Source organism: Mus caroli, unplaced genomic scaffold, assembly GCF_978045245.1.
Source record: "Mus caroli unplaced genomic scaffold, Mus_caroli_1 scaffold_2, whole genome shotgun sequence".
Classification (NCBI taxonomy): Eukaryota; Metazoa; Chordata; class Mammalia; order Rodentia; family Muridae; genus Mus; species Mus caroli.
This window is the reverse complement of record NW_028227257.1, coordinates 51,979,358-51,996,697: the sequence shown is the minus strand read 5'-3', so window position 1 is coordinate 51,996,697 and position 17,340 is coordinate 51,979,358. Positions and strand designations below refer to the sequence as shown.

Genomic DNA, 17,340 nt, shown 5'->3' with positions numbered 1-17,340 from the left:
CCACATTTCTTCCCTTCATTCGCTGTTGTTTTATTAAGAGTGAAGTCAGCTAACGGAAAATTTTACTTACTTTTGGAGGATGACTTTTTCTTTCCCCTACTCCCTTTTTCATTCCCATTCCCCTTATAAACCCCACCAGGAATAGAGAAACAAATGCCCCACTTGGGATGCCCAAATAGAAGGAAGAAAATTTTTGCTCTATAATAAAGCCCTAAGGTGCTGTAAGAGTAGGAATCCCTCAGGAACCAAAAGATTGATTCACAATCATGTTATTGATGTATAGATACAAACTACAAATACCAATATGTATTCATGATGTGTGTGTGTGTATGTGTGGACACATGGGTATGCATGATACATCTATAGACGAAAATATCCTCTATAGAATAAACTGAAGCAAAGAGTACATCAAAAGATCATATACTATGACCAAGTGGTATTCATTTCATCATTACAAGGATGCAAGGCTAGTTGGGTGGATGCCAATCAATAAATGTGATATCACATCACCAGAATACACAGAAACAGCACAGGTCATTGTCATAAATGCAAAGGAGACAGTGCTTGTCAAAATTCAGCATCCCTTCAAGATAAAAAAATCAACAAATTTAGGCATAGAAGGAAAATTACTTCTACTCAATGAAATCAATGTGTCAGACTCATAGTTAACAACTGTAAAGGGGAGAGTTAAAAAGATTTTCCTCTATGATCTGGAATAAAAGAAGGCACCCTGTTCTTACTATTTTTAGTCAGCATAGCATAGAAGACTTAACTTGAACAATTAAACAAGAAAAAGACTGGAAAGAAGGAAGTTAAACTGATCCTGTTTGCTGATGACAGGCTTGTGGTTAAAAACAAAAACCTTTAATGGAATACTCAATAAATATTTCACAGAGTTGCAAATGAATTTAATAGAGCCCCAGGACATAAAATCAACACACAAAATTAGTAGCATTTCTACATATTGATGCAAAGCTATCTGAAAAATAAAGAAAGCAATCTCAAATATAATAGCTACCAAAAATGACTAGGAATACATTTAACTAAAGTGGTAAAAAAAAAAAAAAACCTCTACAACAAAACAAAACAGCAGAACATTGGTAAAAAGCAATTGAAGAAGACAGAAAGCTGGAAATGAAGCTCATACTCTTGAATTGGAATAATTAATATCATTAATATTGTTAAAATGTCCGCAGGACCCAGAGTGTGAGGCCCAAATTTTAACCCTGTTCTTTGTAGAAATGCAATGAACACAACACATTCGTATGGCATAGAAACAACCTGAATAATCAAAGCAACTTTAATCAAAGTTACCAACAGCTCAGTGAGCCCCACTATATGACTCCAGATCCATAGTAACCAAACAGCAAGGCTCTCACGTCGAACCAGACAGAGACAACAGAGCAGAGTGGAGAGCCCAGAAATAGACTTAGGTGCTTACAGCTAAATGATTTGTGACAAATGTGTGAAGGACCCATGGAAGTGAGGGCAGCTTCGTCAGCCAAGAGAAACTACACACACACACACACACACACACACACACACACACACACACACGCACACACACACACACATACTTGAATTAGTTCCTCATCTTTAACTATACACAAAACCTAGGTCAAAATTGATAGAGAGCTTAAAAGTGAGACCCTCAAACAATAAAACCATATAATAGAAAATATAAGATATTCACCTAAGCAAGGATGTTTCAGGACACTCCCAACCAAATGCAGGCCAAACTGATCCTGTCAAATTAGGGAATGTCTGTGTGGTAGAGGAAACAACAGAGAGATAACCTGTGGAATGGGGGAAATATTTAAGAATTACATTTTCACAAAGAGAAAAGATGTCCAATGCTTAGATGAATAGCAATAAATAAATAAGAACCCTAATTAAATATAGCAAATGAGGGCTAAGATGGCTCAGTAGATGAATCACTTGGCACACAAGCAAGAAGACTGGAGTTGGCATCTTCAGAACTCCTTTGAAAGCCAGGCAGTTGCCCTGGCCACCTATAATCCCTGGGCCCAGGAGGCAGGAACAGCAGAATCACTGCAACAAGCTGACAGCTGGATGCTGTTGTCTAAACAATAAATGTCCCCCATAGGCTTCTATATGAGAACACTTGGTCCCAGTTGGTGGCACTGTTTAGGAAAATTATAGAGCCATTATGTCCTAAAGTTTAGGAGGTGAAGTGGTCACTGGGAGTGGGCTTTGAAGAATGACTATTATGGAAAATGCTGGAAGATAACAAGTGTTGGTTAGGATGTGGGAAGGGAGGGACCTCTGTATGTTGTTGCTAGGAAAGTAAATAAATGAGTGCAGTCGTTAAGGAAAACAGAATAGAGGTTGCTCAAAAAGCTAAAAGTAGTGTCATAATGTCATCTAGAAATCCCACTACTGTGCATATGCCCAAAATAAAGAAAACCACTATATTGAAGGTATGTCTGCACTCCATTTTGATTATGTCACTATTTGTAACAGTCAAGGTATACAATCAATGTATTCATCAATGAATGAATGAAGTATGTTTGTATATATGTGTGCATATATAATATTACACATAAATTACTCAGTCTTAGATATTGTATTGTAATAGAAAAAGGACCAAGAGATCCTCTCGGATCACATCTAATGACAATGCCACTTTTTAATAATTTTATAATTTTTTATAATAGCCATACTTCAAAGCCCACCTCCAGTGACCACCTCACCTCCTAAACTTTAGGACCTAAATGTTCTATAATCTTCCCCAAAATGCTGCCAACTGGGACCAAGTGTTCCCTTATAAAGCCTATGGGGGACATTTATCATTTAAACATTTATCTTTGTATGCACAAATGTATATACACATACACACACATACTGCATTTTCTTTGTGTATGTGTGTGTCCATAGAATGAATGCAATCCTGATATTTTATGACACTGTAGACAAACCTGAAGGACATTGTGTTGAGCATAATGATCCAGGTACAGAAAGATAAACACTGCATGACCTGACTCATGCAGAATCTAAAAAGTTTGTATCGTGGAAGTGGAGGGTGGAATGGTACCTACTAGAGCTTGGGGGTAGTTAATGGGGAGGGGTAGCAAGGCATTTTTGGGAAACCCTGCTATTAAGGTCATAGTCTACCATGATTGGACAGTTCCTTGAGCTCCACCCAAAATGGAGGACTCCCTTTCCCAGTGAAAATTCCTCCTCCCTGTCTGACCTTATTTGGGGAGCCCAACCCCCACATTCTCTACCTTAGGGATGCCACATAGCCTTTGGTGAAATTACAAGTTCAACTTATTTTCTCCCAAGAAATTGCCTGGCAAACACCTGGAATGCTTCTCATGCAGTGAGGATGTCTTAGTTAGGGTTTTACTTCTACAAACAGGCACCATGACCAAGGCAACTCTTATAAAGGACAACATTTAATTGGGGCTGGCTTATAGGTTCAGAGGTTCCGTCCATTATCAAGGTGGGAGCATGGCAGTGTGCAGGCAGACATGGTGCAGGAGAAGCTGAGAGTTCTACATCGTCATCTGAAGGCTGCTAGGAGAAGACTGGCTTCCAGGCAGCTAGGATGAGGATCTTTTTTTTTCTTTCAATTTTTATTAGATATTTTCTTCATTAACATTTCAAATGCTATCCAGAAAATCCCCTATACCCTCCCCTCCCCCCGCCCTGTTCCCCTACCCACCCACTCCCACTTCTTGGCCCTGGAGTTCCCCTGTACTAGGGCATATAAAGTTTGCAAGACCAAGGGGCCTCTCTTCCCATATGCAGCTAGAGACACGAGCTCTGGAAGTACTAGTTGGTTCATATTGTTGCTCCACCTATAGGGTTGCAGACCCCTTCAGCTCCTTGGGTACTTTCTCTAGCTGCTAGAATGAGGATCTTAAAGCCCACACCCACAGTGACACACTTCCTCCAACAAGGCTACACCTATTCCAACAAGGCCACACCTCCAAATAGTGCCACTCCCTGGACCAAGCATATTCAAAACACCACAGAGAGGTTCCTAGTACCTTAACCCTCAGGAAATGCATACTCACCCTGAAAATCCCTTCCCACTCTCCAAGGTTTATATAGCCCTTATTCACCCCAAGTAAAATACGTGTGCAAGCCATTTCAATAAATTCTGTCTAAAAGAGCTGTAACACTGAAATCCTTGTAGAAGGCCCCCTCTCCCCAGCCAAACCCACAGACCAGGAGTTAAAGGTATAGAATTACAGCTAGAAAAAGGAAGTGAATTTTTAAGAGATTAGTTAATAATGATACATTGTATTCTTCAAAAATGTAAAGAGTGTGGGTGTTATATGGTTTTACCATGGGAGTAATAACCACGGGAGGTGGTGTGTTTGTTAATTAGCATTGTATCACTGTGTGTATATACTTAAGAATATGTTGTACATGATAAAATCATATGCTATCTGCCAATTTTAGAAGTGTGTTTAAGGAACTGGAGGGATGACACAGTGGTTAAGAGCATTTGCTGCTCTTGTAGAGGACTGGAATTTGGTTCCCAGCGCTCACATGGTGACTTATAACTGCCTGTAACTCCTTTCAAGGGGATCCAATGCCCTCTTCTGGCTTCCCTGGGTACCAGGCATGCATATGGTGCACATGTGGACATTCAGGCTAAGCAGTCATATACATAAAATAAAAGTAAATGCATTTTTAAGAAAGAAAGAATGAGGTCCCACTGAGGGTAGGGAGTTGTTGTTTGGTTTGGTTAATGTTTTTAGGGCTGGGGCGGTGGCTCACTGTTCAGCACATTGTTCTTGTAAAGGGTACAGCTTGGTTCTCAGCACCCATGTTGGGTGCCTCACAGCTGCCTGCAACTCCAGCTCCGTGGGATCTAGTCTCTTCTGGCTTCTGTGGGCACCTGCTGTGGTGTACACACACACACACACACACACACACCAAACAATTTTTAAAAGGAAGGAAATTGAAATAAAAAAAGAAAAAAAAAAGGAAGTAAGAAAGGAAAGGGAGGAATCAAATAAGAGAGGTGAGAAAAGGAGAAAAACAGGAAACAAGACTCTTGAAACAAATGGGAAGAGGAAACGAAAGAAGAGTGTGTGTGTGTGCTGGGGAGTTGTAAAGTAAATGAACAGATAGGGGAGCCCAGACAAGTGGGAACTTTGACTTATACAAAAAAGGAAGTGAGAAATGTAAAGCGTCTAAGGGTGAAGAGAAATCTGGGTGTGAGCCATGGGAAAAGGGAAGTAAGAACTGAGAACTGAGAGAGGGGGAGATCCGGTACAGAGGACACAGAGGGTACAGCGGGTGGGAAAAGGGAAGTGAGAACTGAGAGAGGGGGAAATTTGGTACATCGCTTAGGGCGGGTGTGGCTGGTGGGAGAAGGGAAGTGAGAAATGTAAAGCATATGGGGGAGGCAAGGAAGCCAGGTGTGAGCCATGGGAAAAGGGAAGTGAGAACTGAGAACTGAGAGAGGGGGAAATCCGGTACAGTGGACACAGAGGGTACAGCGGGTGGGAAAAGGGAAGTGAGAACTGAGAACGGAGAAAGGGGGTTATCCTGTATGGCGGGTATGGCCAGTATGGGGGATGGGAAAGGGGAAGTGAGGATGTAAGATAAATAAGGGGGAATCCAGATAAGCCAGAAATCTGAAATTTAAAAAAAAAAAAAAAGAGGAAATCAGCTGAGGAAGTGAGAAGTGTGAGAAAGGAAACAAACCAGATGAGAAAGGGAAGCAGGACAGAGGAGAGGCAGAGAGGCCTTGGCAGGGGGAAAGCTCCCAGGCCAGAGATATGCCATACCCCCCTCACATTGGCCTGGACCTGAACCTACGTGCTCCAGGGCCAGTTCTTTATGGGAGGAGACAGACAACACTTGGGTAACTGTGAATTGCTACCTTAGAAATAGGATTTTAAGAAGTGAAAAAGAGGAAGAGGAAGTAGAGGAAGAGGAAGAAGGGAAGGGAGGAGAGGAGGGAAAGGAAGAGAAGGAAGGAGGCAGGGGAAGACAGGAGGAGGAAGCTAGGAAGTGTGAGTTGACAGAGCAGAGCCGTTGGTAAGAAGATGTGCAATGTCAATGTAGGATTCTTAACCTGCCTTCCAGTACTCTTCAGCGTTTAGAGGGGGGAGTTTCAGGGTGGAGGGAGGCATTGTTCTCTTGCAGGAGTAAGCCAATGGTAGAATTCTGAAGAGTTTGAAAACCACCAAAGAATATTGGTGTGATTAGTTGAAATCTTCTGGTTAAAAATGAAATAACCATTTGTCAATGTTTTATCAACAATGAAGACAATACCCAAAATTGTATGTGTGACCTCAAAGCTAATGTGATATATTGAAATTATTCTGAGTAAGAGATGCATTGTTACTTTTTTCTTCTTCATTGATCTGTGCTTTTAATTTTAAGGGAACTAATTTTCCCATGTAATGATGTCATTGCAAATTAAAACACCTTTTTTTTTCTTTCTCTCCCTTCTCTCCTCCTCTTCCTCTGCAACAGGGTTACATGATGGAAACCAGAATCTCAGGCCTGATATGTGACACAGATGTGTTTGTAACCTTTTGAAGGTGACAATGTGGTCATGCTTCAGGTAAGGGTTAGGACACAGTTATTCATTTTAAACAACACACTTTTCAAGACCAAGAATTATCCAAAAAATCTGAAGTGTTTTGTACGTTTTATCTTTATCTGATACCTTCGTTTAATTGGCAGGTGTTTTCCTGTTAGGCAGTTGAACAGGGGATTGGGGTATTTGTCTTTTAGGTCATCTTTGATGTTTAAATATGTCTTTGTAGTTTCAGAAAACCACTAGCATGTACTAAGTCAGATTTTTATGCTAGCAAAGCTATTCCAATGGAGTATTCAGGCCCTGAAGATAAAACGTGAAAAACAGAATGCTAAACTCAAAAGTATGGGGTGGCCAGTCAACACAGAAATGCATATTAGGACAAATTGGGACTCATTGTTGGCGAAAGTAGAAGAGGCTTTACATGTTGCTATGGGACTATGTGTAATTCTACCCCAGGACTCTACCCTAATAATCATAAATATGGAATAAAAAAAACACTGAAGCAATACATTCTCACCACTACATAATTTATTATAGCAATAAGTATCAATAGCAAAATGATTATGTAAATCGTACTCTGACCACTCAGTGGGGAATTATATATCACCTTTAAAATTGTACTTGCAAGCAGTTCTGCTTCTAACAGAAATGTAAAACGTATGGTAAGGAAAATGATATGAAATTACACACAAGATATAATTGTTGTGTTTTTAAGAGAGTAACAGAGGCTGGACGACTCAGGGCATAAAATGCTTGCTACACAGCTGTGGTCACTCAGGTTCAGAACCCCGGAATCCATATAAAAAGCTGGGCAGTTGTGACAGCTGCCTGTAGTCCCAGCACACGGGAGACAGATCTGACTTCCATGGGACAAGCAGGCTGGCCAAACTAGACAAAAGGGAAAGCTCTGGGTTCAGTGAAAGAACCTGCCTCAATATAGACAGTGGAGAGCAAAAATGAAAGACACTTGACATCAACCTCAGGCCTCCACACGCACGTGTGCACTTGCACATACATGCATCTGCAACAAAACAAAAGGAACAAAACCAACAGACAAATAGTGGGGCTTGTGGTCTGTCAGTGGAATCACCACCTCTTCTCCAGTTATCCCTCTTCATAATTCCACATCCTGGAAATACCCAGCAAACAAACAGGATGGGGCTGAAAGGGATAATAAAGATTCTAGCCTCCTAGGGGCCTTAGAACTAGAGAAATGAAAAGGCAAGTACTTGTTCAGGTTTCTAAGAAGCATGGACAAAATACATTCCAAAATGAAGGCTGTTCCCATAGCTTAAGAACCAGAAACACAGTGGCCTAAGAGTGGAAAAACTTGACAATGTCTGCTTTGACTCAGTTAGGCACAAGGAAATGAGACCCTAACTATATTAGTCAGGGTTTTTCTGCTATGGACAGACATCATGACCAAGGCAACTTTTATAAGGACAACATTTCATTGGGACTGGCTTGCAGGTTTAGAGGTTCAATCCATTATCACCATTTGGGAGAATGGCAGCATCCATGCAGATGTGGTGCTGGAGGAGCTAAGAGTTCTACATCTTAATCCAAAGGAAGTCAGGAGCAAACTGTCCTCAGGCAGCTAAGAGGAGAGTCTCAAAACCCACTCCCACAGTGACACACGTCCTCTAACAAGGCCACACCTCCTAACAATGCCACTCCCTAGCCAAGCATATTCAAACCACCACATTCCACTCCCAGGCTCCCAAAGGCTTGAGTCTATGGACACCATACCTAGGCATAGCATAATGCAACAATACCTTTAGTACAACTTCAAAAACTTCATAGTCTATCATAGTCTCTACAATATTAAAACTCCAAAGTTCAAAGTCTCTTCTGAAATTCATGCAGTCTCTTAACTGTAATCCTTTAAGAAATCAAAATTAAAAAGCAGATCACATACTTCCAACATCACAGGATATACATTACCATTCCAAAATGTCATAGTAAGAAAATACTGGACCAAAGGGGTAAACTTCAAATTCTTCATCTCCATGTCTAATGTCCAACTCCTTTCATCTTTGCTGACTGCAACAAATTTTTTTCTCTTGGACTGATTCCACTCCCTATTGGCAGATTTCCTTAGCAGGTATCTCACAACTCTGTCATCTCTAACATCTTGAGTTTTCCAAGACTACTTTAACTTCAGAGCTTCTTGTTCCAGTGTCTGCGATCAGTACACAATCTTCTGTATTCTTAAAACGGTTCGTTTGGGTCACTTCTCCAGTTCTGACCTCTTTAGCACTCTAGGCTCTGGTTAAGTCTACTCCACTGCTGCTGCTGTTCTTGGTGGTCATCCCATGGTACTGGAATCTCCGATATACTGGGATCGTCTGCTGCAACTAGACTTCACCAATAGCCTCTCATAAACTCCCTTCATGGTGCCAAGCCTCAATTTCTTTGCATGACCCCTTGAGTCCTGGACTATCAATTGCAACTGAGGCTGCACCTTTACCAATGGCCTTCCCTGGCCTCTCACAGTGTCAAGCCTCAGCTGCTCTCCATTACACCTTTATGTCTTCAAAACCACCACCTGTGTGACTCTCATACCTTACAAAGTCTAGCTGTACCACAGGTATAACCTTGGCTATCTTTGGAACACAGCTTCTTTGTGCTCTCAGAAATCACTTCCTAGATTTCACCTCAGTGATGCTGGTCTCTTCTTAATCACCACTAATTTCTTAGATTCAGCTAACCAGCATTAATTGTTCCAGTAGCCACTTCTGTTCTTGACTCTAAAGTCAGAGCCGCATGGCCGAAGCTGTGGACTGAAACTGGAACATGGCCCCTTGTTCTATTACATTATCACCAGCTTTCTGTTTTTCAGCTCCTTCAACTGTCTAAGCTTGGCTGTCCTGAAACTTGCTCTGTAAACTGACCTTTAACTCTCTGAGTTCTTCTGAGTCTCCTGAGTTCTGGGATTAAAGGAATATATCACCATGCCTAGACTTAAGCTTTTTCTACTTGGAACTTGCTCTGTACCAGGCTGGCCTTGAACTCAAGAGATCTGCTTGCCTCTGTCTCCTGGGATTAAAAGTGTGTACCGCCATGTCTGGACCTAAGCTTTACATGGCCACTCTTGCTCAAGATCTAGATCAAAAACCTGTGTCTTCCAGCCTCAAGATCTGGATGACAGTTGTGCTCTCCATTTCTGGATTGTAGTTCATTTCAGATCAAAAGTCCAAATGGAAACAGTAGCCTTGTCATAATAATGCTTAGATATAACTATTCCTTCTTCAACTGCAAACGCATAAGTGTAGCGGGGTGGGATCTTGCCCCAAGGTCACCACTCCCTTAATTCCATTTAATGTCCTTGAACACAGAAGTTAGCTTCTTTCCACTTCCTGGTGCCCCTTTACTCTTTGAACCATAAATTGTATTCACAGCTTGTCATTCTTCATTAAGAATGAACGTTAGTAACCACACAATAGAATTAATACCAGGCTGTTTAGAGATTTTCTTTGTCAAAGCAAGTAATCTAAATCTCTTCACCTTAGCTTCAGGCAGACTCCAGACAATGGCAACACGCAACCACATTCTTCACCAAAATGTCACAAAACAGTCTCTAGGCCACATACTAAAATCTCCCCCCACCCCGCCCCCGACACCTCTTGAGCTAGGTTGCCACAGTTCAAAACACCTCCAGAAAGTCTTCCAAGCTTCTACTAGTATGGCCCATTAAGCCCTACTTAAAGCATTCAGTAGCTTTAGAAAGTTGGAAAATCCCCATTCCTCCAAACAAAAGCAAACACAGCAATATCCCAGGACCTGGTCCCAATTTCTGTTTTAGTTAGGGTTTTACTGCTGTGAACAGACACCATGACCAAGGCAACTCTTATAAAGGACAACTTTTAGTTAGGGCTGTCTTATAGGTTCAGAGGTTCAGTCTATTACCATCAAGGTGGGAACATAACAGCGTTTAGGCAGATATGGTGCAGGAGGAACTGAGAATTCTACATCTTGATCCAAAGGAAGCTAGGAGCAGATTGTCCTCAGGTAAATAGGAGGAAGCCACACCCACAGTAACACACTTCCTCCAACAAGGCCACACCTAAATAATGCCACTCACTCCCTGGCCAAGCATATTCAAACTACCACACTAATCCTTCTAATTCCACTCACTAATCATTTCAGTGGGTTCCAATGGAGCTGTTGTATATGTCCCATGACTCTAGGGAGTAGACAGCATAAAATGTACCTACCCTGTGTCATACAGGAAATTAACGTTCTGTATTCCTCTCAACAGAAGCAGAGAATACTCTAGATCTTCATTCCAAGTAGCCTATTATGTATGGAGCCTCTCTATCTACCAATCAGGTGATGTAAAGTGACGTCCACCCTGCTGTCAGCTGTGGGAATAAGAGCTAGGAGACACAATAGTCATCTCTCAGCTTTCCATCATCGTGACAAAATGCCCAAGAAGCAGAATGTAAAGTAGGAATGATTTCTACTGACTCACAGTCAGAGGTTTTAGTTCATTGACTCTTGGCTTCGTGCAGGGTACAAGATAGAGGCTCCAAGGATCCACTCCCTTCTGTTAGAGTTCACTTTATCTTCAATAGCCTATCAAATTAGGGACCCATCAAAGAACTAATTCATTGATTTGTTCAGAGTCCTCATGGACCGATCACTTCTAAAGCCTCCCAAGTGGCAAACAAGCCTTGAGCACATGTCCTTGGGTGGTATTTTTAGATTCCAACCACAGTTCTCCTCCCTCTCCTCCCTCTCCTCCCTCAAAGCAGTTGATGGGGAGTTGAGCCCCAGCGTCACTTGGTCTCAGAAGAGTGAAATGTTGGGAAGCAGAACTCAACTCTCTCCTTCCCTGGCCTTAGTGAGAAGCAGAGAGGCTAAGCCCCTATCTTCATCCAGCATCAACAAGGAACTTAATGAGGTGGCAGAAAACAGGACAACTTGGCATTCTGCCTCCTCTTTCCCATGCCCAGGCAGGATAAATTAGTGGCCCATTTTTGTTAGGACAATATTGGACAAATACAGAGGAAAGAGGAACATACTTACACAGAATCTTTGGAAACTCAGAATGAAACAGGATCTCATTATAACATCTGAATAACCTGGATACAAGAATAAAAAAAAAGAGCCTCACTCATCCTATGACAGGCCAGGGAAATAATGAAGGAAATTAGAAATAGCAACAGATGATGAAGGAAAAGAATCAGATGCTGAATTTTATGACAAGGATTTAAAACTGACCACCATTAAAAAAAAATGCTTCTGTGATAATGAAATGTCTTCCAAACAAAAACAAAGCAAAAAGAATCCCTGAAAAGAAATAAAAAAATAATTTAAAGGATTAAATGTCACTTATAGAACTGAAAATAACAGTAACTGAAATAACAGGGTTACAGAATAATCTCTGTAATATGAGAAGACCCAGAGTGGAATCAGTGAACTTGGTGACTGATCAATAGAATATAGTTTTTACATTTGAGAGAAAATATAGAATACTTACCTTTATGTGTCCATCTAATTTTAGTAAACAACATAACCCATTTTCCTAACCCCCAAAAAACTGATTTAATTCTTACATATGGCTAAATACTATATTATTGTGTACTGTGACATACTTAGATCAAAAGTCAAATCTCAGAGGAACTTAAAAAAATATAGGACTGAGTGGCAGTGAGGCACAGATAGAGTGATCCCACAAGGGAAATGAGGCAAGTCCCTGGGGCATTTTTGTGAAATGTGCCCAGACAACTGGGGGTGGGGCCATGCCTGAGCAGATGGTCTTGAGTTATATTAAGAAAGCAGGCTGAGCAAGCCAAGAGGAGCAAGCCTTTAAGCAATGTTCCTTCATGATCTCTGCATCAGTTCCTGCCTCTTAGTCCTGCCCTGACTTACTTTCCTTCGTGATGGACTATAAGCTGTAAAGAAGAAAAAAATCAGCCCTTTCTTCCCCACATTGTTTTTGCTAATGATGTTTATCACAGCAGTAGAAAATAAGCTAAGATAAAAAACAAAGACAGGAAATCAGAAAGACCCAGTCACCAGCACCAGGAATGACAGAGGATGTGTTGTCAGGGAATTTGCAGCCATTGAAAGACCAATAAGGGAGAAGCTTTGTGAATCTGACAGCTCAGGAAGAAAGGACAAATTCTTCAAAAGCCACCAACTGTTCAAATTTATTAAAGTTAAAATAGAGTACTCAAGTAGTTCTATACTGTTACAGAAATTAAATTTTTAGTAATGATTTAAAAACCCCTGAGAAATAATTTGTAGGCCTGAGCTTGACTAGAAACTCCAATGGTCAATTAAGAAATTTTACAAAATTTCTTCTGGAAAATGAGAGAATTCTTATTTTCACAACTTATATTAGGAGGCTGGAATTATCCTGATACCCAACAGACAGACAGTATAAAGGAGTCAAAACCACAGACCAATGCCGCTCATCAGCTTAGACAGCAAAAGTCTCAGCAAAATGTTAATAAATTAAATCAAGCAATGTGTAAATGAAGTATATACTACAACCTAGTGGGATTTGTTCCTGATGTGCAAAGATGTTTTAAAACTCAAAAATGAGATCAGTGCAATTCTCTTTATCAGTGAAATAAAGGAGAGAGGCCAAATGATCATATTAGTTTACACAGAAAGAGCAATTGAGCCCTTCCAGTCGGTGCCAGCTCCAGGCAACCTTGGGCACAAACTCAGCGGATGGTCCCACATCCCCAGAAGACTCTCCACGCTGCAGGCACCCTAGCTCGCCCAGGGTCTTAGGATCACTGGTGAGTGGAACACAACATCTGTTCCAAACCAAACATGACAGGCCTGTGACAACAGAAGCAAGGACGCAGGAGCTCTGCCTGACCAGCGGCTCGAGTTCCTTCTGATCAGTGCTGCTATACCTTGGATTTGAGCACACTAGACAGCCCCACTGTCCCCAGAGGAGACACCATTTCCAGGAGCTGTAACATGCCCATGATCTTAGGATTTCAGGATCCCAAGATACCAGGAGCTTGGTCACACCAGGATCTCAGGGTCTCAGAGGAAACTTGACTGCCAAGAACTCAGGTTCACAGGATCCCAGAATCACAGAATCACAGAGAAAGCTGGAATCTGAGGAGTCCTGAATCAACCAGGATTATAGGAAGGACAGGCTCCAGTCAGATATATTGAGGGCAACAACCACTTGAGATAATCAGATGGAGATGGCAGGAGGCAAGCATAAGAACAGATGCAATAGAAACCAAGGTTACTTGGCATCATCAGAACCAAACTCTCCCACCATAGTAAGTCCTGGATACACCATCACACCAGAAAAGCAAGATCTGATTCTAAAGTCACTTTTCATGATGATGATGGAGGACTTTAAGAAGGAAATAAATAACTCCATTAAAGAAATACAGGAGAACACAGGTAAACAGCAAGAAGCCCTTAAAGAGGAAATACAAAAATCCCTTAAAGAGTTACAGGAAAACACTACGAAACAGGTGAAAGAATTGAACAAAACCATCCAGGATCTAAAAATGGAAGCAGAAACAATACAGAAATCACAAAGGGAGACAACTCTGAAAATAGAAATCCTAGGAAAGAAACCAGAAACCATAGATTCGGGCATCAGCAACAGAATACAAGAGATGGAAGAGAGAATCTCAGGTGCAGAAGAAAACATGGACACAACAATGAAAGAAAATGCAAAAAGATCCTAACTCAAAACATCCATAAAATCCAGGACACAATGAGAAGACCAAACCTAAGGATAATAGGTATAGATGAGAATGAAGATTTTCAACTTAAAGGGCCAGTAAATATCTTCAACAAAATTATAGGAGAAAACGTCCCTAACCTAAAGAGAGAGATGCCCATGAACATACAAGAAGCCTACAGAACACCAAATAGACTGGACCAGAAAAGAAATTCCTCCTGTCACATAATAATCAGAACAACAAATGCACTAAATAAAGATAGAATATTAGAAGCAGTAAGGGAAAAAGGTCAAGTAACATATAAAGGCAGACCTATCAGAATTACACCAGACTTCTCAGAGACTATGAAAGCCAGAAGATCCTGGGCAGATGTTATACAGACCCTAAGAGAACACAAATGCCAGCCCAGGCTACTATACCCAGCAAAACTCTCAATTACCGTAGATGGAGAAACCAAAGTATTCCATGACAAAACTCCTGATTACACAATATCTTTCCACGAATCCAGCCCTTCAAAGGATAATAAAGGGAAAACTTCAACACAAGGAGGGAAATGACACCCTAGAAAAAGCAAGAAAGTAATTCTTCAACAAACATAAATGAAGATAGCCGCAAGAACAGAATCCCAAATCTAACAACAAAAATAACAGGAAGTAACAATTACTTTTCCTTAATATCTCTTAATATCAGTGGACTCAATTCTCCAATAAAAAGACATAGACTAACAGACTGGCTATATAAACAGGACCCAACATTTTGCTGCATACAGGAAACCCACCTCAGGGACAAAGACAGACACTACCTCAGAGTAGAAGGCTGGAAAACAATTTTCCAAGCAAATGGTCTGAAGAAACAAGCCGGAGTAGCCATTCTAATATCGAATAATATCGACTTCCAACCCAAAGTTTAAAAAAAGAAAAAAAGAAAAAAAAAAGAGGGGCACTTCATACTTGTCAAAGGTAAAATCTTCCAAGATGAACTCTCAATTCTGAATATCTATGCTCCAAACACAAGGGCATCCACATTCATTAAAGAAACTTTAGTAAAGCTCAAAGCACACATTGCACTGCACACAATAATAGTGGGAGACTTTAACACCCTACTCTCGTCAATGGACAGATCCTGGAAACAGAAACTAAACTTTACACAGTGAAACTAACAGAAGTAATGAAACAAATGTATTTAACAGATATCTACAGAATATTTTATCCTAAAACAAAAGGATATACTTTCTTCTCAGCACCTCATGGTACTTTCTCCAAAATTGACCACAAAATTGTCACAAAACAGGTCTCAACAGACACAAAAATATTGAAATTATCCCGTTTCTTATCATATCACCATAGACTAAGGCTGATCTTCAATAACAACATAAATAATAGAAATCCCACATACACGTGGAAGCTGAACAACACTCTACTCAATGATAACTTGGTCAAGGAAAAAATAAAGAAAGAAATTAAAGACTTTTTAGAGTTTAATGAAAATGAAGCCACAACATACCCCAACTTATGGGACACAGTGAAAGTAGTCCTAAGAGGAAAACTCATAGCTCTGAGTGCTGCCAAAAATGAACTAGAGAGAGCACACACTAGCAGCTTGACAACACACCTAAAAGCTCTAGAACAAAAAAAAAAGCAAATTCACCCAAGAGGAGTAGACAGCAGGAAATAATCAAATTCAGGGCTGAAATCAACCAAATAGAAACAGAAAGAACTTTACAAAGAATCAACCAAACCAGGAGCTGTTTATTTTGAGAAAATCAACAAAATATATAAACCCTTAGCCAGACTCACTAAAGGGAACAGGGACAGTATCCTAATTAACTAAATCAGAAATGAAAAGGGAGACATAACAACAGAACCTGAGGAAATCCAAAGCATCATCAGATCCTACTACAAAAGGCTATACTTAACAAAACTGGAAAACATGGATGAAATGGACAATTTTCTAGACAGATACCAAGTACCAAAATTAAATCAGGATCAGATTAACTATCTAAACAACCCCATATCCGCTAAAGAAATAGAAGAAGTCATTAATGGTCTCCCAACCAAAAAAAAAAAAAGCCCAGGACCAGATGGGTTTAGTGCAGAGTTCTATCAGACCTTCAAAGAAGACCTAATTCCAATTCTTCTCAAACTATATCACAAAATAGAAACAGAAGGTACTCTACCCAATTCATTCTATGAAGCCACAATTACTCTGATACCTAAACCACATAAAGACCCAACAAAGAAAGAGAACTACAGGCCAATTTCCCTTATGAATATGAATGCAAAAATACTCAGTAAAATTCTTGCAAACTGAATCCAAGAACACATCAAAACGATCATCCATCATGATCAAGTAGGCTTCATCCTTGGGATGCAGGGATGGTTTATATATGGAAATCCACCAACGTAATCCACTATATAAACAAACTCAAAGACAAAAATCACATGATCATCTTGTTAGTTGCTGAGAAAGCATTTGACAAAATCCAACACCCCTTCATGATAAAAGTCATGGAAAGATCAGGAATTCAAGGCCCATACCTAAACATAATAAAAGCAATATACAGCAAACCAGTAGCCAATATCAAACTAAATGGAGAGAAACTGGAAGCAATCCCATTAAAATTAGGGACTAGACAAGGCTGCCCACTTTCTCCCTACCTATTCAGTATAGTACTCAAAGTCCTAGCCAGAGCAATTCAACAACAAAAGGAGATCAAGGGGATACAAATTGGAAAGGAAGAAGTCAAAATATCACTATTTGCAGATGATATGATAGTATATATATGTGACCCTAAAATTTCCACCAGAGAACTCCTAAACCTGATAATCAGCTTCAGTGCAATAGCTGATATAAAATTAACTCAAACAAATCAGTGGCCTTTCTCTACCCAAAGGATAAACAGGCTGAGAAAGAAATTAGGGAAACAACACCCTTCACAATAGTCACAAACAATACAAAATACCTTGGTGTGACTCTAACTAAAGAAGTGAAAGATCTGTATGATAAGAACTTCAAGTCTTTGAAGGAAGAAATCGAAGAAGATCTCAGAAGATGGAAAGATCTCTCATGCTCATGGATTGGCAGGATTAATATAGTAAAAATGGCCATCTTGCCAAAAGCAAT

At 40.4% G+C, this 17,340-nt stretch overlaps 1 protein-coding gene across 1 annotated transcript in view; it reads left to right on the top strand.

The window, feature by feature from the left end:
* Acoxl (acyl-CoA oxidase like) overlaps window positions 1-17,340 on the top strand; it is a 291,722-nt gene that overhangs the window by 162,579 nt on the left and 111,803 nt on the right. The window contains 2 exon segments of the mRNA XM_021179280.3: window positions 6,469-6,528; window positions 6,530-6,559. Coding sequence (XP_021034939.1) covers window positions 6,469-6,528; window positions 6,530-6,559 — 90 coding nt within the window.